General features: G+C 39.6%; 1 protein-coding gene across 1 annotated transcript in view; it reads left to right on the top strand.

Annotated features, from left to right (window-relative positions):
• The window catches only part of LOC116565673 (protein eyes shut homolog), a 360,208-nt gene that overhangs the window by 284,125 nt on the left and 53,387 nt on the right, over positions 1–22,696 (top strand). Inside the window, exons 7-9 of the mRNA XM_032299379.1 lie at positions 4,888–5,054; positions 5,872–6,016; positions 16,006–16,180. Coding sequence (XP_032155270.1) covers positions 4,888–5,054; positions 5,872–6,016; positions 16,006–16,180 — 487 coding nt within the window. The remainder of the gene's footprint in view (positions 1–4,887; positions 5,055–5,871; positions 6,017–16,005; positions 16,181–22,696) is intronic.

Genomic DNA, 22,696 nt, shown 5'->3' with positions numbered 1-22,696 from the left:
GATATCACCACTGATTCCACATAAATACAAACTACAATCAGAGATTACTACAAACAACTATGCACATAAACAAGTAAACCTGGAAGAAATGGATAAATTCCTGGACACTTACACTCTCCCAAGCCTAAACCAGGAAGAAGTCGAAACCCTGAATAGACCAATAACAAGGGCAGAAGTTGAGGCAGCAATTAACAGCCTACCAACCAAAAAATGCCCAGGTCCAGATGGGTTCACAGCCGAATTCTACCAGACATACAAAGAAGAGCTGGTACCACTCCTTCTGAAACTATTCCAAACAATCCAAAAAGAGGGAATCCTCCCCAAATCATTTTATGAGACCAACATCATCCTGATACCAAAACCCGGCAGAGTCTCAACAAAAAAAGAAAACTTCAGGCCAATATCCATGATGAACACAGATGTGAAAATCTTCAATAAAATACTGGCAAACCAATTGCAATAGCACATCAAAAATTTTATCCATCACAATCAAGTAGGCTTCACCCCTGGGATGCAAGGCTGGTTCTATATACACACGTCTATAAACGTAATTCACCACATAAACAGAACCAAAGACAAAAACCACATGATTATCTCAATTGATGCAGAGAAAGCCTTTGACAAAATTCAAGAGTGCTTTATGCTAAAAACTCTAAATAAACTAGGTATTGGCATAACGCATCTCAAAATAATAAAAGCTATTTACGACAAACCCATAGCCAATATCAAACTGAATGGGCAAAAACTGGAAGCATTCCTTCTGAAGTCTGCCACTAGACAAAGATGCCCTCGCTCACTGCTCCTATTCAATATAGTAATGGAAGTTCTAGCCAGAGCAATCAGGCAAGAAAAATAAATAAAGGGTAATCAATTAGGAAAGGAGGAAGTCAAATTGTCTGTATTTGCAGACAACATGATTGTATATTTAGAAGACCCTATCATCTCAGTCCAAAATCTCCTTAAACTGATAAGCAACTTGAGCAAAGTCTCAGGATACAAAATCAATGTGCAAAAATCACAGGCATTTCTACACACCAATAACAGACTTCAAGAGAGCCAAATCAAGAATGAACTGCCATTCACAATTGCTACAAAGAGAATAAAATGCCTAGGAAAACAACTAACAAAGGATGTAAAGGACCTCTTCAAGAAGAACTACAAACCACTGCTCAACAAAATTAAGAGGACACAAACAGATGGAGAAACATTTCATGCTCATGGTTAGGAAGAATCAATATCATGAAAATAGCCATATTGCCCAAAGTAATGTATAGATTCAATGCCATCCCCATCAAACTACCAATGACCTTCTTCACAGAACTGGAAAAAACCACCTTAAACTTCATGTGGAACCAAAAGAGAGCCCACATAGCCAAGTCAATTCTAAGCAAAAAGAACAAAACAGTAGGCGTCACACTACCTGACTTCAAACTATACTACAAGGCTACAGTATTCAAAACAGCTTGGTACTGATACCAAAACAGAGATTATAGACCAGTGGAACAGAATAGAGGCCTCAGAGGTAATGCCACACATATACAGCCATCTGATCTTTGACAAACTTGACAAAAACAAGCAATGGGGAAATGATTTCCTGTTTAATAAATGGTGTTGGGAAAACTGGCTAGCCACATGCAGAAAGCTGAAACTAGACCCCTTCCTCACACCTTACACTAAAATTAACTCCAAGTGGATGGAAGACTTAAACATAAGACCTAACCCCATAAAAACCTTAGAAGACAACCTAGGCAAAACCATTCAGAACATAGGCATAGGCATGGACTTCATGCCTAAAACACCAAAAGCATTGGCAACAAGAGCCAAAATAGACAAACAGGATCTAATTAAACTCGAGAGCTTCTGCACAGCAAAAGAAACAGTCATTAGAGTGAACAAGCAACTAACAGAATGGGAAAAAATTTTTGTAATCTACCCATCTGACAAAGGACTTATATCCAAAATCTACAAAGAACTAAAACAGATTTACAAGAAAAAAAGAAACAAATCCATTCAAAAGTGGGTAACAGATATGAACAGACACTTTTCAAAAGAAGACATATATAAGGCCAACAGACATATGAAAAAATGCTCAAAATCACTGGTCATTAGAGAAATGCAAATCAAAACTACATTGAGATACCATCTCATGCCAGGTAGAATGACGATCATTTAAAAATCTGGAGAAAATAGATGCTGGAAAGGATGTGAAGAAATAGGAACACTTTTACACTGTTGGTGGGAGTTTAAATTAGTTCAACCATTGTGGAAGACAGTGTGGTGATTCCTCAAGGATCTAGAAATAGAAATTCCATTTGACCCAGCAATCCCATTACTGGGTATATATCCAAAGGATTATAAATTGTTCTATTATAAGGACACATGCACACGAATATTCATTGCAGCACTGTTTACAATGGCAAAGACTTGGAACCAACCCAAATGCCCATTGATGATAGACTGGACATGGTGTATATGTGGCACATACACACCATGGAATACTATGCAGCCATAAAAAACAATGAGTTCATGTCCTTTGTAAGGTCATGAATGAAACTGGAAACCATCATTCTCAGTAAACTGACACAGGAACAGAAAATGAAACACCACATGTTCCCACTATAGGTGGGTGTTGAATGATGAGAACACATGGACACAGGGAGGGGAGCATCACACACTGGGGTCTGTGTGGGAGGACTAGGGGAGGGAAAATAGGGGGTAGGGAGTTGGGAAGGGATAACATGGGGAGAAATGCCAAATATAGGTGATGGGGATGCAGGCAGCAAACTACATTGCCAAATATATTTGTGTGTGTGTATGTGTGTATATATATGTATGTGTGTGTGTGTGTGTGTATATATACACACACACACACACACATATATGAAAATGCTGAATAAGCACTTAGAAAAAAAAACCACTCTTCCCTGTCTCCTCTTTTTTCATCTAACAAGCTCTTGCTTGTCATTTTCTGGGTGACCTCAGAAACCAACTCAAAAATCAGGCTTTTGCTTTCCTAGCCCTCCTCCTCACCCTAGCTTAGTGGCTGCTCTCACTTTCTACCCTGCTCCTCACGGAACTTGAAACAAACCTGTCTCCTCCGGACCAGGCTGTCAAGGGCCTAAGGATAATGATGCTCCTGGCATGAAATGGGCTTTCAGTAACTGGAGGAAGGAGAGCATAAGACAGAAAGGAAAGAAGGATATAGTTGAAATGAATATGCCCTTGCAGTGCCTTATAGTTCAGCTGGCAGAATACTGACTCCCAGATAATTTGAAAGACAATTCAGATCCCCTCCAGAATCTCTCAGCAAAATTCCTATTTACAACCCACAGAAACATCTCATAAGTTTCCTCCTGCACCCCTCCCAATTTCTTCTATATCCCAACAGCTGCCTGAAAGACTATCTCCAATCTCTAGTAAGAGTTTTTCTCCTTTCTGCCTCTTTGACTACCTTCATGAATCTACATTTTCTCCTGAAACATATAACTTTCCACTTTAAATATACAACCCAGCTAACCTGATGCAGCATTGCAGGTGGTAAGAAATCACCAGAATGAGAGAAAGAAAAAGAGACTTGCCATAAGTTCTCAATGTACTTGGTCAATGGTAGATCACTTAATACAGTTTCTCTTACCCGTGGCTGCATATAAGACTCACCTGGAGAGCTTTCAAAAGTAACCCAGCTCAGGGTCCATGGCAAACCCTTTAGAAAAACAGAGGCAGTGTTCAAGTAACTCTAAATAATATTTCTGTCTTTCACTTTCCAGTGTTTCAGGAAGCCCACCTCTCTCCACCCTATCTGGAAACCTGCATCCCTACAGATCTTTCTCTCCTTTACCCAGGTTAAGGCAAGAATAAAAGCCCCATCAACAGACAAAGCATCATTCCTATAAATGCAGAATCAGGAAGCTGTGCATACTCCTAGTAAATTTTTTCTATGTCAAGGACTCAATTCAGCCTTTTCCCCTATGCTTAAACCTCTTACTTCTACGGGGTTCTTATGTTCTTCCTCTCAGCAGAAGTCTTTGCCTCAGTTTCCTTACTGCTAGCCTCTGTATTGAATTCGTCTTTTGCCCCACTCACTAACACACCTTTCAGAAGCTGGGTGACACATTTGGGTCCCTGCTTCCTGTGAACAGATCTCTTGCTGTATACCGACTGATCATCCCAGAACTTCTTAATCCCACCAAGGATACTGCTAACACCTTCCCCTAGTGATTAATTCTGGGTCTTTCCCAACCACTTCCCTTGTCCTGTGGGTCTATAAGAACTGTTTCCTGAGTGCTCTGGGTGCTGGAACTCACCGTATTGCATGGATGGCTCTGAACTAATGGAAGGAGAGTGAGAGGAGAGGGAACACAGAAACAACCCCCGTTTAAATGGCCACAGGGCATGGTTAAGAGCTTTTGTAACAAAATAATGATAACAAATTCTAAACAATTATAGGAATAAATTGGTCTTTATGCTTTTCTCAAATCACAGAGAGAACTTCAAAGCCAATGCTAGGTCATCTCAGCCTTTCGAATCTCATTAGCTACCTGAGCAGTTCTATTACATTGTGAAGTTCTCTTTATTGCAAAGTGCACCCTGAATTTCACTCTGACAAAAGGAGATTTAAACCCCAGTCAGCTTTTTAGTTGATCATTGATCATTCCCCAGACTGACCAGAACCTTCATGCCTTCAAAGACATAAACTCTTTGTGCTCTGTTTCTGGGGCTGGGAATACCAATAGCCAGATGCATATGCACCTAACTGTTGACAAAAGACTAAATGTGTATTCTAACTTAGCATACTGAGCTATAATTCAGAACCAGTCAGTAAAACAAAGCTGACAGAACTCCTGAACTCCTCTAAGTGAGCATTCCTCATATGCCTTCTCATTCCAGGGTTGAATGGCGATGACTTCCTGGCTGTGGGCCTGCTCAATGGCAGTGTGGTTTACAGGTATAACCTGGGGTCTGGCATAGCAAGCCTTAAGAGCGAGCCCCTCAATCTGAGCCTTGGAGTCCACACTGTTCATCTGGGGAAGTTCTTCCAAGAGGGCTGGCTGAAGGTAAAGAGTCATTCATTCATCTATTCCACAAACTGAATACTAGTATATTGTCAGATCCGTGCTAAGGTTCAGTGGTGAATAGCCCATGATGCGTACATTCACAAAGCTCACAAACTATTGTACCAACTAGGAGAATAGAGAGTTGATTACAATTAAGTAGGATAAGAACAAATAAGAGGGATGACTAGTATAGATAAGGGTGAGAGACAATTCAGTAAGTGCTTCTCAGAGAAGGTGATACTTGAGCATAACTTCAAATAGGAGTTAGGAAAGAGAACAGTGGCCAGTATTAGCTTAAGGAATGCAAGTAGTTCAGCATGGTTTTCAGGTGAGGGGGTTGGGGGGGGAAGAGTAGTTAGGCACAGATAAAGTCTATATTATCAAAGGACTTAGATGTGCTAAGGAGTTTATATTTTTATCCAAAGAACTATGAAGAGCTACTTAAAACAGGAAGGTGGGTACCATGTTGATTTCTAATTTTTGATAAATGACTCTGGTGGTTCTATGGAAAATGGATAAGAGAGGGGGAAGGCTAAATGGAGGGGAATCAGCAGGATGGCCGCACCTAATCTTTGAAGAACTTTGATTTTTATTGAAATGCAAAACCATGACTGCTATATTAATATATCCCTAGTAACAGACGCCAGCAGAGAAGCAGAGAATTAAGTGGTATCATATTTTTGATTTCTTCACAATTCAGGTCTTTGTAAATTTTTCATGCCAAGTTAATGGGAAATAACAAAAGAGTATTTTAACAGTTCACCCTGGGGAATTAATTTCTTTTTTAATAGGTTTTGATTTTTTTCTCCTTTTGAAGGTAGATGATCATAAAAATAAATCCATTATCGCCCCAGGAAGATTGGTTGGTCTCAATGTCTTCAGTCAGTTTTATGTAGGTGGCTACAGCGAATACACTCCAGATCTCTTACCAAATGGAGCAGATTTTAAAAATGGTTTTCAAGGTAAGGCATGGACTTTTTTTATGCTATAACTACTTATTTCAAATGTGAGGGATAAAAAGATTTTAAAGAGTATACTTCTATTTACCAAATCAGCTATATGGATTGCTTTCAGACTTGAACAAAGTTTAATTTTAATCAGAAACATTTATTTACTTTTTTTTTTTTTTTTTGAGACGGAGTTTCGCTCTTCTTGCCCAGGCTGGAGTGCAAATGGCGCAATCTCGGCTCACTGCAACCTCTGCCTCCCGGATTCAAGCGATTCTCCTGCCTCAGCCTCCCAAGTAGCTAGGATTACAGGCATGCTCTACCACACCTGGCTAATTTTGTATTTTTAGTAGAGATGGAGTTTCTTCATATTGGTCAGGCTGGTCTCAAACTCCCGACCTCAGGTGATCCAGCCACTTCGGATTCCCAAAATGCTGAAATCACAGGCATGAGCCACCACGTCCAGCCTCATTAACTATTTATTGACCACTTACTGCATATGTACTGGATGTTTAGAATCCTTTAATGAAAAAATCAGATTTCTGCACTCATTCTAGTTGGAGAAAGGAACACTAAATGTAATTAGTTAATTATGTAGTCGTATAATGCAATAAGTTCAATGGGAAAAGGGAAATGGAGAGCATGATTTTAGTGAACCAGGAGTATGGTTAATTTTTTATACAGGGTGCTTTTTAATACAGGCTGAGCATGGTAGACCTTAAAGAGTCACAGTAAAATTTAAAACTCCATCTAACTTTGGAATTTAAAAGGCAAGAGACAGATTGCAGTCAACCCATCCTTACCACCAAGGGGTGCCCCACAGAGGCCACAACAAGCCGAGAGGATTAAGGGGAACATTGTGCTTGGGTGAGCAATCTTATTGCCACAGTCTGTCTTCCTGTGTTCAAATAGGAATACAGGCTTGGATCTTCCTTATAAAGCTGATTCATACTGTAATAGAGTTATAAAATAAAGGCATGCTTTGAATTGTTATAATAACTTATTTGGTGAAAATAATCTTTGGTAGATCCAGGCCCCAGGGCATTTGGTCAAAGGTCTGTTCTTACTGTGTGTCCTTAGCCACTCAACCAGGTCCAGGCTACTCTCCGTGAGAAGTAAAGGGCCAGACCAGGATCACTGAGAGACAGGGGCTATCATCAAGCACAATCTCAGGCCTTGGAGTTATCTGTCTACTTTATTGCATTCTTTTCCCAACCTTGATTGACTTCTGCCTAAACACAAATGCAAGAGGCCATGTACTTGAAACATAAGAAAACAACACAGCTAATCCAGCATAATACAAGGTCAGGTTCGAATAAAATTATTTTGTCAAGGCTCTCAAAGAAACTTTTTCCTTGAATTTGTAATCAGTGCAGATTCTCAAAAGGTGTCTTAAAGAATCGTTTACAGCATATTATTGCGCTAACTGTAATAGAGAGTTCAATGATTCTTTCACAGCAGGAGATGGTATGAAAAGGATTGTAAAGGCATAACAAATCAATGAGTTTTTTTAAACATTATATTCAAGGAAAGGGATGGGTAAAACTATGAAAGAGAAAGAAGTATATCTTCCACTAAATGATGCAGAGACACTGTAGGGGGGTAATCAAAACCTGTTTTCTTTCATTCATAGACACAATCCTTATATAAGTACTTTGGCGTGGATAATTCCTCTGTAAGAGAGGCTAGTATAGCATCAAGGATAAGAGTGTGACTTCTGGAAGCCGACTTATAAGATACATGCCCAACCTCTGCCACATATATGCTTCAAGACCTGGCCAGTCACCTAACCTTCCTGTGCCTTATCTGCAAAATGCGATAGTAACAGCACTTCTTTTGCTATGTAGTTCTGAGAGTGAGTTAATGGAAAGAGAACACAGATTAGTGCCTAGTTAGAGATAGTCCTATGTGTTAGCAGTGCGGATGGTGCTGGATGTGGGAGAGGCACAGCTCCAGTCAGGTGCTTGCTCATCTTTCTCTGCAACACAAACAGGTTAACAGCACTGACTCTGAAATCAGTTTGTCTTCAGATGCAGACACCGTCACCTATCAGCTTCATAACTTTCAGCCTGTTATTTAGATTATCTGCACCTCTATTTTCTCCTCTGCAAAATAGAAATGCCTACTCCATAGGGTTTTGTGGATTGATCAAGTAAGTAAAATATTTTTGTTAAGCACTTAGCCCAAAAACCAGCATTCAATAAGGATCAAATAAATGTTAACTCATTACTCTATCCTGCTATCATAGGTTTCAACATTTGCATATTTGTTGAAGTCCAATGCTTCCTGGTTTCCTTTGGTGGTGTTTACTCCATTCTATTAGGAATTTTTCTTCATACCTTAATGATGAGACCAAAAAGAGGTTTTCATCAAGACCTGTCATTTTCTCCTTAAGTGTGGCAATGAGCCTAAGATCACCACACATATAGCTGGCCCTTTCTCTGACAGAAACACTAAGATTGCACCCTCCTGGAGGTATGTCAACTGCTACTGTCCTAAGTGAAGAAGGGAATCTTGGACAAGCCTTTTTGTGAATTGCCACTTATGCCACAGTCCTATAGAAAATTCAGGACCTTGAGACCCCCTAATTTTATTATTCATCTGTTGGATCCTTTCTTAATGTTTCCCTCCACTCTAAACTAGCATTTACTGTTTATTATAAATTGTGGATTATTGTTACCAACTTACCATGACAACCAAATTGCAACTGTGCCACAAATCCATGGTTCCCAAAGCTGATCTCTACTGGTGCTGAAGAGTAATATAGAATCACTTCTTTAAAATACAGATTTCTGAAACCTACCCAAGAACTATTGAATTGAAATCTTTACAGTGGGGCCTAAAAATTTGCATTTTAACAAGTCTCCCAGATTTGGAAAACACAGTATATTTTTTAAATTCTCTCTCTCTCTCTCTCTCTCAACTTTAAGTTCTGGGATACAAGTGCAGAACGTGCAGGTTTGTTACATAGGTATACATGTGCCATGGTGGTTTGCTGCACCCATCAACCCAACATCTAGGTTTTAAGCTCTGCATGCATTAGGTATTTCTCCTAATGCTATCTCTCTCTTGCCCCCCAGCTCTTGACAGGCCCCAGTATGTGATGTTCCCCTCCTTGTGTCCATGTGCTCTTATTGTTCAACTTCTACTTATGAGTGAGAACATGAGGTATTTGGTTTTCTGTTCCTGTATTAGTTTGCACAAAAGGATGCGGAAGCTACCATATTCATTAATCATAATGAAGCAAAGCAAATAGAATTTTCTGAAAGAATAATTAGAGTAAGGATATCACATTTGTCTGCAGAATCACAATTAAATCACACAATAAAAGATTATCTGATCTAGGCTTCTACATTTTTATAAACTCTTTATTTCATTTTACTTTATTTTTTTAGACAGGATCTCACTCTGTCACCAAGGCTGGAATACAGTGTTGCCATCTCAGCTCACTGCAACCTCCACCTCCAGGGCTCAATCAATCCTCCTACCTTAGCCTCCCACATAGCTGAGCCACCAAACCCAGCTAACGTATCCTTTCAATGCTGAGTTACGTTGTAGTAGAGTTATAAAATAAAAACAGGCCGGGCGCGGTGGCTCAAGCCTGTAATCCCAGCACTTTGGGAGGCCGAGGCGGGTGGATCACGAGGTCAAGAGATCGAGACCATCCTGGTCAACATGGTGAAACCCCGTCTCTACTAAAAATACAAAAAATTAGCTGGGCATGGTGGTGCGTGCCTGTAATCCCAGCTACTCAGGAGGCTGAGGCAGGAGAATTGCCTGAACTCAGGAGGCGGAGGTCGCGGTGAGCCGAGATCGCGCCATTGCACTCCAGCCTGGGTAACATGAGTGAAACTCTGTCTCAAAAAAAATAAATAAATAAAATAAAAACATGCTTTAAATTGTTATAACAATTCATTTGGTGAAAACAGCTTTCAGTCGATCCTAGTCCCAGGGTACTTGGTCAAAGGACTGTTCTTATGGTGTCCTCAGCCATTCAACCAGGTCTGGCCTACTCTCCATGAACTTGAGAATTGCATCTTCACACCTGGCTAATTGTTGTATTTTTAGTAAAGATGGTGTTTTTCCAAGTTGCGCAGGATGGTCTCGAAATCCTGGGCTTAAGCCATCCACCTGCCTCAGCCTCCCAAAGTGCTGGGAATGCAGGCATGAGCCACTATGCCCAGCCAATTTCTATAAACTCTTGATAAATAACTCTATTCCAAAGTTCTCGATCTAAAATACAAATAATTACTGCTACTAAAGCCAATTCGTTTTTGTTCTAAAAAATGGCTTTTAATCAACTATTTTTTCTATGACCTTTAATGCTCATAAAGGTACTGAGATTAATCACATTAAACAGTCTAAATCTACCAAATACTCAGTGCCTTACTGTTTTATCTGCCCTAATAAGAGCAATTCTCCTCTCTTCTGCTTTCCAAAGTTTCATCTGCTACAAAGCTGCAGAGTTCTCAGAGTGAGGCTCATGAATGGTGGTATCAGACTGACTGGGCATAGAATGAAGGAAAGAAGAAAATAAGATAAAGAAGAAGGGAAAGGAGGAATGAGGGGAATTAAAAAGTAAAACTGGTTAGGTCACAAGTGAAAATAAGTGGGTCCTTCACTAGAAGTTCTGTTGCCTGTAGATAATCTTGCTGAGTTGTTAATTGTGCTAAAGGCAGCTATAGAAGCAGAATAACTGAAATCAAACATCTCATCCTCATTACAAATGCCTTTCCTGAATATACTTCTTTACTTATTTCATTTACTATTTCTACGAGTCTCTCCAATACTTGTTTGAATCCTTTGTACAATCCTGGTTCCCAAAATGTTGTCCCTGGACGAGCAACATCAGCATCACAGGGAAGTTTGCTAGAGATGCAAATTCTAATTGAACCAGAAACTCAGGGAATGGGGCCAGTAATATGTATTTTAATGAGCCCTTCAGGTGATTCTGATGCAGCTGAAGTTAAAACCACAGGCTTACTGTCATCTTTGACAACTCAGCCTTCCCTGATTAACTGACACATCAGAACACTATTGCTATACTAATGTATCATGCCATTTTGCTGCTCTAGAATGCAACAGACACCCAGTCAACTCTAGAATAATAACTGAATTTCTTGCATGCTGATATGGTTTGAATTTGTGTCCCTGCCCAAATGTCATGTCAAATTTTGATTCCTAATGCTGGAGGAAGGGCCGGGTGGGAGGTAACTGGATCATGGAGGCAGATTTCTCCCTTGCTGTTCCTGTGATAGTGAGTCTCATGAGATCTGGTTGTTTAAAAGTGTGTAGCACCTCCTCTTCACTGAATTCCTCCTGCTCCAGCCATGTAAGACATACCTCCTTCCTCTTCACCTTCCATTACGACTGTAAGTTTCCTGAGTCCTCCCCAGCCATGCTCCCTGTACAGCCTGTGGAACCATGAGCCATGAGCCAATTAAATCTCAAAGTGAGAATGGATTCATACACCTGGCATTCCAAAACCCAAATATTTTTTCTATACTTATCTTGCTTTCACTGATTTTTAATTCAGTAAAATATGTCTATATTAGGCATCTCCAGAGAAACAGAAGCAATCATGTATGGAGAGAGAGAGAGAGAGGGAGAGAGAGAGATTTTTATAAGGAATTAGCTCATATGATTATGGAGGCTGAGAAGTCCCAAAATCCACAGTCAGCAACCTAGAGACCCAGGAGAATTGATGTAGCTTCAGGCTGAGTCTGAAGCCCTGAGAACCAGGAGAGCCAATGGTGTGAGTTCCAGTCTGAAAGCCATCAGGCTCAAGACCCAAGAAGAGCCAATGTTTCAGTGCAAGTATGAAAGCTGGAAAAGACCAACATAACAGTTAGAGCAACCAAACAGGAAGAACTCCCTCTTTTTTGTTCCATTCAAGTCTTCAGTGACTGAATGAGGCCCACCCACAGTGGGGAGGGCAATCTGCTTTACTCAGTCTATCAATATAAGTGTTAATCTCATCCTAAAACACATACACACACACACACCCTACAATATTTGGCCAAGTATCTGGGCACCCTATGGTCCAGTCAAGTTGGCACATAAAATCAACTATGCCTTATGTCTGTATGTCTTATTTTTGCTGCCTCGGGGCCCATGCTTAAATCAGCATTCTCCACCTCTTCAAATTCCATTTGCCTGGAAAGCCAGCTCATATCACACCTCCTTAATGACAGCCTACTCTCTGAGCTCATTCATTGTGAGTAAACTCTCTGTAGCCTTTGGAGCTCCAAGTCCTTTCCCACTTAGTGTTTCATACCTAGTATAATTATATGCCTAGAGAATGTATGTCTTAATTTAGAATTTAGTAAGCTTATGGAGAACAGGAGCTGTAGTTTTGACTGATAACAGAGCTCCATAGCACATGGAATGGTGCTTTCACATAACACATGCTCGTGACATGTTGTTACCACCAGATCTTTCCCAGACTCTCTTACAGCTATGCATGACCATGTGCCTGAGTTCTGGCCAGGGAAATGTCAGCAGGTGTAATAGTTGCTACTTCCAGGCCTTGCCTATTAAAATCTTCTGCACAATCTTGTACTTTGTTTGCCAACACACCTTGATGCCAACCCTACCCACCCTTTGGACTTAACACGAACAGAACATAAGCTTCTAGTGCTACAGCAACTGGTGACCATTGATATGGAGGTTATTAAATATTTACCACTCAACTGAATAGAGTGGACATGAGATAGACTCAGATTCCTTAATAACCCTGTAAAGGAGAGTTATTCTCATCTAAAAATAGCCAACACTGTCAGTGCTTTCAGTTTCTTGTGAGTTCAATTTTTTCTTTCTTCCTTTTTTAATCATATGAGATTCTTCAAACAAGAGCCCATATGGAAAAATGTAATGAGTTTACTGCAATTAATTTAAAAACCTTCTGCTATTTAAAAAAAAGGCTATTACTTATTTGGTACCTAGTCAGTCTAATTTTCAATATACACATGGCTCATGGCTCCATATCACACACAGGATATATGTGTTATGTACTGAATATCTGTTTCATGGAACTACACCAAGCAGATTACGTTTTATCTACTATAATAAAAATAAAATGATATATATTCCACAAATCTCTTCCACTTTAATCACTCCAGTTGCTCTAAAAACATGACATTGTGGGGATTCAGGCATTGAGGGGAGCCCTCAGTTCCCCTGAGAGGACGTTTCTTCAGGTTCTTCATCTATCACTACCCAAGAATGGGAGAGGAGACAATGGTGCAGTGCACAGTAAATGCTGGACTAAAAAGTATTTGTAGAAAGTGATTTATTTAAGTAGAAAAGGAGAAACAGGAGAAGGAGAGAGAAAGAAACAGCTAACTCTCACACTATGTGAGAGAATCCAGACAGATGGAGTCCAGGAGAGGAAAGCAGCTTCCACACGGAGTGGAAGGCAATAGAAAAAGAGATGGAGTTTAGGAGGGGAAGACAGGCTTCCATGAGAGAGTGCGGAAGGGGACTCCAGAGGGAAAATCCAGGAGATAGAAAGACAGCTTCCACGAGGGTGGAAGGGGATCCAAACATGGAGTCTGAGGGGTGTGGAAGAAGGAGACTTTTAACCTGGGAGGAACCCCCTCCTTCTCCAAGACCCTGGGCCAATGAAAGGAGTTCCTTAGAACTTCCACTGGAGTGATTGACTTTTTGATTCTTCTCGCCCCCACAAAAATTAAAACAGAGACTGTTAAATCTCCTGGATGGAGAAAGATGGCACTGGGAAGTTCTTGCCCTTAAAACTACATCCCCTTGTGGACCAGGAAAGAGAACACATTCCCTAAACATGAAGTATGTCTCTGTAAAATAAATACATTTAGCTATTTGTATTGGCTAACTCTTTCTCTAAATATAGCATTGCCACATTTTTAGCCAAAAACATATTTCACTAGTTCCTTATAACAAAAGCATTTTATTTATCCATATAAAAAAGAAATGGTTTAAAATAAGCACTTTCAGACATTAAGCTATACTCATTTAACAAAGTATCCTGGTGTATGATTATAAAAAATTTAAAAATTCAGTATTAGCATCCTAAAATTTTTGCTAGAAGAAATCTGCAATTTTATGCAGTAGAAGTAGAAAATATCTGAGATGGTATGATAGAACGTGGAATAGCGGTGTGGAACCCAGGACCTACTAATTTATAGGCATTGCACACATAGTTTATATATATATTATTTATTCCTCCTAACTCAGGAAATAGCTACTTTGGTCTCCATCTTAAAGCGAAAAATATTAGCTTCAGATAGACTGCATTATCTAGCCATTATGTGGCAGAGATCATATCTGAACTCAGACTTCCCTGACTCCATTACCTACTTATATTTTTGCTCTCTGCAAAGTGCATTTCACTCTGCAAAAGGCAGAGGAAACCCTGCTTTGTTGATTGAGCTTGTTGGTTATTCATTTGTAAAGCAGCTAGCATTCATTCATTTCTTTAGTCAGTACAGTATTTTGGTGATGGGTGTATGTGTGTGCGTGTGCGTGTGTGAGTGTGTGTGTATAATAGTAAATGGCAGTACTTTGAGGAAGAACAAAGATTAACCCTGAGGAAAAATAATCACTGCTCTCTCATAATGAGAAAATATTGATACATGCTGAGAACAGTGCTTGTCAATAGAAGTGCCAGTGAAAGCTAAGTTGGAAAGTACATTCTCTACCTTCCAAAACTGAACCCATTTTGTTCACCATGAGGAATTACTTCATGCTTTTAGTTTTTTTAAATGTTTTGAAAATAAAATTCAATCTTGCCTTTCCTTTATCATTTTAAAGACCTTATTTATGGTTGAAGTTCCTATTTATTTGAAAGAACTTCGCAAATAAATTCTAAGTAACTGCTAAAGGGGAAGAGCAAAATTATAATGCATGTCAAGATTCCAAACACTTCCATTTCAAATTCTTCACTGAAATGTCCCTTTTGTTTATATATATTTATCTAATCTTAGGGCACAAAAAGTTCCTTTAAAGATATGTACAAAGGCAAAATCTCTAAAAGAAAAAAGAGAAAATGTGACAACATAAATAGAAACTTCTTTACCTAAAAAAATTAAAATACTGCCATAAGCAATATTGAGTGCCAAATAGTAAACTGGAGAAAGTTTATTTACAATAGATCACAAATAGCTAATGTGCTATTATATAAAGAGACTCTCTTTACATACTATAAATACAAATTATGATATATATTATGAATTACCAATAGAATTATTAAAAGACTTTTGATACTCAACTAAAGATAGGAAAATAGTATTTTATCCGCTATCGCATGTAAAAATGAAATGGAATGGTGATCCCATGCATGGTAGTGCCTGTGAAGAAGGGGGTATTCCAGTGTGCTCAGTCCAGTTCTGAAAAATATCTGTGGGGGACACTTGGGCATACTTCAAAGCATCTGTATCTTTTACCCTAGTAATTCTACTTCTAGAAATGTGTACTAAGAAAATAATTTTAAAACACAAAAAGATATACACATAAGATATTCATTACAATTTGATTTCTAATAGCAAAAAGTGTAAATGAGTCAATGGTACAACAATTATAGGCTTATTAAATATATTTTGATATAAAGAAATATTATGCCATAATTTTAAAATAGTTACTACTACAAGAGAAAAGTTAATGGTATTTATGATCAACTTTTATGGTATAATATTATATTTTCTACAGCTTAATGCAAATTACACTTTTGTTTAAAAGAAAATATGACTACGCATAGAAAAAATCAAATACTACACACACACACACACATGCACACATACACGCACACACACCAAATTGTTAATAGTCTTCTCTGAAGTAATGATATCATGAATGACTTTTTAAAAAAATTTTTCTCTGTACATTTCTGTCTTCTCATATTTCTTTTAAAATTTACATGTATTACTGTATTTTGAAAAACTTTTACTTTAAAAATGAAAAATAATCATCTTCTTGTTTTATCTAATTCTTATGTTTGTTAACATGACGTGTTTTTGCCTTTCTTCAAGGTTGTATTTTCACTCTTCAAGTTCGCACTGAGAAGGATGGCCATTTCAGAGACCTGGGAAATCCTGAGGGCCACCCAAATGCTGGACGCAGTGTTGGCCAGTGTCATACTTCTCCCTGCAGTTTAATGAAATGTGGCAATGGTGGGACATGCATAGAGAGTGGATCTACTGTTTAGTAAGTATGACATTATTAGGAAAGAAACTAGCAGGTTGTTTGCATTCTAACTGGTATTCTACTTGTACAAACTAGGGACACAAGCAGATGCCCATATTTAAAATGTTCTTATGCAGACTTCTTAGATGATGGGAGGACAGGTGAAGGCAACTAGAAATAGGATCAGCACAGTATTTATGCCGTCTTAGTTCTGTTAAACAGCAACGATGAATCACTACATCTCATTCCAGTCACCATGAAATGTATCACTTAAATCCATAGCACTGAGGCAGTAGACAGAAATGTTGACCACACAAAGGCTTACATATTGAGATTTGCTTTCGTATGTAGGTTTGAGTCCCTTTAGAAAGGGCAATAGTAAAGCTACACAATTGACTTCTGAACTACTTTAGTATGAAACCAACAGGGACACATTGAGTGACAAGGAAAAAAGAAAGGAAATGTTTTTATATTAATAACTCCTTTTGCTGAGTATCTCATCTATGCAAGGGTAGTATATGAGGGGTTCTGGGAATATGCTAAAGAAAGAGGAAGTAAGCACTCTGTCATTCAATGTCTTACACTCTAGCTACTCACAAATTTCTTATGTCTCATACATGTATAACACAGCTAATGAGAGATTTGTCAAAACGCTTCCCACAGGACACATCAGAAAGCATAATATGCTTCACCAGGAACGCTGGCTCCCTGCAAAGCAGCTGGTAAAGTGGAGTGTCAGAGTTTCCCCCGGAGCACAGAGTCTACCCTGAAGAAGGTGTAGTTTTTTTTTTGGGGGGGGGGGGACGGAGTTTCGCTCTTGTTACCCAGGCTGGAGTGCAATGGCGCGATCTCGGCTCACCGCAACCTCTGCCTCCTGGGATCAGGCAATTCTCCTGCCTCAGCCTCCTGAGTAGCTGGGATTACAGTCATGCACCACCATGCCCAGCTAATTTTTTGTATTTTTAGTAGAGACGGGGTTACACCGTGTTGACCAGGATGGTCTCGATCTCCTGACCTCGTGATCCACCCGCCTCGGCCTCCCAAAGTGCTGGGATTACAGGCTTGAGCCACCACGCCTGGCCCAGAAGGTGTAGTTTTAAAAGACATGAGTGAATCTCTTACCCTCCCTGAGCAATTTCCCTCCACCTCCTCACTAGAAAATGTTCAAAAGCAAAGCTCAAACAACTGCTAGTCACAGTAAAACGTTTGGAGAAAAAGAAATGTATAGTTTGACTCAGCCAAGGAATTATTGAGGACAAAAACTAAGGCTTGAGATACCACCATCACAGAGCAATATTTTTTGGCATTAGCTTTACCGCTATAATTGTATCATTACTGCTCTATAATTTTTAATGAAACCTTTAACTTGCTTTACAAAATATGCATTCTAATTTGCTCTACAACTAACCTTAATTAGAAGCACAAGTTTACATCACTTTTTCTAAAGAGTTGCAGTCATTCTTCAGGTGGTACTACTACACATTTTTATTATTATTATTATTGAGATGGAGTCTTGCTCTGTCACCAGGCTACAGTGCAGCAGAGCAATCTTGGTTCACTGCAACCGCCACCTCCTAGGTTCAAGTAATTCCCTGCCTCAGCTTTTTGAGTAGCTGGAACTACAGGCACATGCCACCATGCCCGGCTAGTGTTTTGAGGTTTTTTGTTGTTGTTTTCATTTTTGTCTTTTAGTAGAGACTGGGTTTCACCATATTGGCAAGGATGGTCTCAATCTCCTGACCTAGTGATCCACCTGCCTCGGCCTCCCAAACTGCTGGGATTACAGGTGTGAGTCACTGTGCCCAGCCTATTTTTGTTATTTTTTGATATGATAATAAACAGGGATCTAGAAAGTGGCAATAGGGAAAGCATATGAAGCTGAAAGTGAAGGTGAGGAATCCATCCCCACCCTACAGTATTCCATGTGGACCAGTCTAACAGTTTAAACCTAAAAGCCATATATATGTATCTTGGAACATATAGTGCCAAGTATAGATAGCTACTTAGAACCATTTGCAGATTATTTCAATTAATATAGAAATTTTCGTGAGTTCTGATATTAAACATAATATCTTACAATTGCACAGGACTTTGTGAGTAACAAAGCACTTTTCATATATTATTTCTATTGCTCCTCACTAAAACTGTCTAAATTACTCAAGGCCAGTACCTTAATTTCAATTTCATAGAAGAAAAATGAGCCCCAGAAACTAGTAATTCGAGAGGATGTATGAGCACCCTGTGAGTAGTACAGCAGGACCCAAAACTGAATCTTCCATTTCCTGGGTCAAGATTCTCTCCAGAATCTAAATAGTGAGAAATGAACTGAAAAACAGTGAAGGGAGATCCAAGATGGCCAAATAGGAACAGCTCTGGAGTGCAGTTCCCAGCAAGAAGAACACAGAGGGTAAGTGATCACCACATTTCCAAATGAGTTTTTACTGTCCACAGACCAGGAGATTCCCGAACTGAAAAGTGCCATGAGTTTCCAGCATGGCTATTTCAGCTGGCACTGCGGATCTCCACACAAAAAATCACGCAAATCCAGGCAGCCATTTCAACAGGCACCTGGAACACCTGGGATACAGAGCCACCCATTCAACTGAAAAAGAAAAAAAAACAGGGCTGAAACAGGGAGCCAGGTGATATGGCTTAGTGGGTCCCACCCCCAGCAAAGACCAGCAATCTGAAACACTCTGGATTGAGAGTTTCGCAGCAAGCTCATATGGACCCAGGACAGTCCAGCTCAGTGGGGGAAAGGTCATCAGCCATTACCAAGGCAGTCCACCATTACCGTGGCAGTCTGCCTTTACCGAGGCAGTCCACCATTAGTGAGGCAACCCACCATTACCAAGGCAGTTCTAACAGGAAGTTCACAGAGCAGCTGGGCAGAGCCCACAGCAGCTCAGTAATGCCTCTGCTGACAGGCTGTGGCTAGACTACCACCTTACTGGGCAGGGCATCTATGAAAAAAGGCAGGAGCATGTCAGGAACTTATCAATAAAGCCCAACCTTCCCAGGACAAAGCACCTAAGGGAAAAGGCATTTATGAATTCTGCTGCAGCAGACTTAAATATACCTGCCTAGATGCTCTGAATGGAACAATGGACCTCCCAGCTCAGCACTTGAGCTCCTATAAGGAACAGACTGTCTCCTCAAGCAGCCCCCTGATCCCTGTATATCCAAAGAGACACCTCATAAAGGAGAGCTCAGGCTAACATCTGGCAGATACCCTTCTGGGATGAAGATAACAGAAGAAGAAACTGGCAGCAACCCTTACTGTTCTTCAGCCCCTGTGGGTGATCCCCAGGCAAGCAGGGTCTGGAGTGGACCTCCAGCAGGCCTACAGAAGAGGGACCTGACAGAAGGAAAACACAAAAACAGAAAGAAATACCTTCAACATCAACAAAAAGGACATCCACTCAGAGACCCCATCAGAATGTCACCAACTACAAAGACCACAGGTAGATAAATCCACAAAGATGGGAAGAAATGAGTGTAAAAAGGATGAAAACACCAAAAACCAGAATGCCTCTCCTCCTCCAGGGGATCACAACTCCACACCAGGAAAGGAACAAAGCTGGATGGAGAATGAGTCTGATGAATTGACAGAAACAGGCTTCAGAAGGTGGGTAATAACAAACTTCACCGACCTAAAAGAACATGTTCTAACCCAATGCAAAGAAACTCAGAACCTTGAATAAAGGTTAGATGAAATGCTAAAAAGAATAAACAGCTTAGAGAAGATATAAATGACCTGATGGAGCTGAAAAATACAACATGAGAACTTTGCAAAGTATACACAAGTTTCAATAACTGAATTGACCAAGCAGAAGAAAGAATATCAGAGACTGAAGATCACCTCAACGAAATAAAACAAGAAGGCAAGATTAGAGAAAAAAGAGTGCAAAGAAATGAATAAAACCACCAAAAAATATGGGATTATGTGAAAAGAGCTAATCTACGTTGATAGATATGCCTAAATGTGAGAGAGAATAAATCCAAGTGGGAAAACACTCTTCAGGATATTATCCAGGAGAACTTCATCAACCTAGCAAGGTAGGCCACCATTCAAGTCCAAGAAATACAGAGAACACCACAAAGATATTCCTCAAGAAGAGCAACCTGAAGGCACATAATCATCAGATTCACCAGGATTGAAATGAAGGGAAAAATGCTAAGGGCAGCCAGAGAGAAAGGTCGGGTTACCCAGAAAGGGAAGCCATCAGACTCACAGTGGATCTTTCCCCAAAAACCATACAAACCAGAAGAGACCGGGGGCTAATATTCAACATCCTTAAAGAATAGAACTTTCAACCTAGAATTTCATATCCAGCCAAACTAAGCTACATAAGTGAAGGAGAAATAAAATCCTTTAAGAACAATCCTTTAAGCAATTACTGAGAGATTTTGTCACCACCAGGCCTGCCTTACAAGAGCTCCTGAAAGAAGCACTAAATATAGAAAGGAACAGATAGTACCAGTCACTCCAAAAACGTACCAAATGATAAAGAGCATCAACACAATGAAGAAACTGTGTCAACTAATAGCCAAAACAACCAGCTAGCATCAAAATGGCAGGATCAAATTCACACATAACAAGACTAACCTTAAATGTAAATGGGCTAAAGGCCCTAATCAAAAGACACAGACTGGAAAATTGGATAAAAAGTCACAACTCATTGATGTACAGTATCCAGGAAACCCATATCACTTGCAAGGACACACATAGGCTCAAAATAAAGGGATGAAGAAAGATTTACCAAGCAAATGGAGAGAAAAAAAAAAAAAAAAAAAAGCAGGAGTTGCAATCCTAGTCTCTGATAAAATAGACTTTAAACCAACAAAGATCAAAAGAGACAAAGAAGGGCATTACATAATGGCGAAAGGATCAGGGCAACAAGAAGAGCCAACTATCCTAAATATATACACACCCAACACAGGAGCACCCAGATACTTAAAGCAAGTTCATAATGATGTACAAATAGACTTAGATTCCCACACAATAAAAGTGGGAGACTTTAACACCCCATTGTCAATATTAGACAGATCACTGAGACAGAAAGTTAACAAGGATATCCAGGACTTGAATTCAGACCTGGACCAAGCAAACCTAATAGACATTTACAGAACTCTCCACCCCAAATCCACAGAATATACATTCTTCTCAGCACCACATCACACCTATTCTAAAATTGACCACATAATTGGAAGTAAATCACTCCTCGGCAAATGCAAAAGAATGGAAATCATAACACTCTCTCAGACCACAGTGCAATCACATTAGAACTCAGGATTACTAACTAACTCAGAACATCACAACTTCATGGAAACTGAACAACTGGCTCTTGAATGTTTACTGGATAAACAATGAAATGAAGGTAGAAATAAAGATGTTCTTCAAAACCAATGAGAACGAAGACACAATGTACCAGAATCTCTGGGACACATTTAAAGCACTGAGTAGAGGAAAATTTATAGCAATAAATACCCACATGAGAAGCAAGGAAATATCGAAAATCAACATCCTATCATCAAAATTGAAAGAGTTAGAGGAGGAAGATAAAAAAAACTCAAAAGCCAGAAGAAGACAAGAAATAACTAAGATCAGAGCAGAACTGAATGAGATAGAAATGCAAAAAACCCTTCAAAAAATCAATAAATCCAAGTGCTGGTTTTTTGAAAAGATCAACAAAATAGACCACCAGTCAGATTAATAAAAAAGAAAAGGTAGAAGAATCAAAGAGATGCAATAAAAAATGATAAAGGGGATATCACCACCGATTCCACAGAAATACAAACTACAATCAGAGATTACTACAAACAACTCTATGTACATAAACCAGTAAACCTGGAAGAAATGGATAAATTCCTGGACACTTGCACCCTCCCAAGCCTAAACCAGGAAGAAGTTGAAACCCTGAGTAGACCAATAACAAGATCTGAAGTTGAGGCAGCAATTAATAGCCTACCAACCAGAAAAAAGACCAGGTCCAGATGGGTTCACAGCCAATTCTACCAGACATACAAAGAGGAGCTGGTACCACTTCTTCTGAAACTATTTCAAGCAATCCAAAAAGAGGGAATTCTTCCCAATCAATGTATGAGACCAACATCATCCTGATACCAAAAGGATGCAGAGACTCAACAAAAAAAAAAAAAAAAAAAGAAAAAGAAAAAAAAACTTCAGGCCAATATCCATGATAAACATAGATGCAAAAATCTTCAATAAAATACTGGCAAACCAATTGCAACAGCACATCAAAAAGCTTATCCATCACAATCAAGTAGGCTTCATCCCAGGGATGCAAGGCTGGTTCAACATACACAGGTCTATAAACATAATCCACCGGCTGGGCGCGGTGGCTCAAGCCTGTAATCCCAGCATTTTGGGAGGCCGAGGCGGGTGGATCACGAGGTCAAGAGATCGAGACCATCCTGGTCAACATGGTGAAACCCCGTCTCTACTAAAAATACAAAAAATTAGCTGGGATTACAGGCACGCACCACCATGCCCAGCTAATTTTTTGTATTTTT

The sequence above is a fragment of the Sapajus apella genome, unplaced genomic scaffold, assembly GCF_009761245.1.
Source record: "Sapajus apella isolate SASKATOON/1434 unplaced genomic scaffold, GSC_monkey_1.0 scaffold41, whole genome shotgun sequence".
In the NCBI taxonomy this organism is placed as follows: Eukaryota; Metazoa; Chordata; class Mammalia; order Primates; family Cebidae; genus Sapajus; species Sapajus apella.
This window is presented reverse-complemented; position numbering and strand designations above follow the sequence as displayed.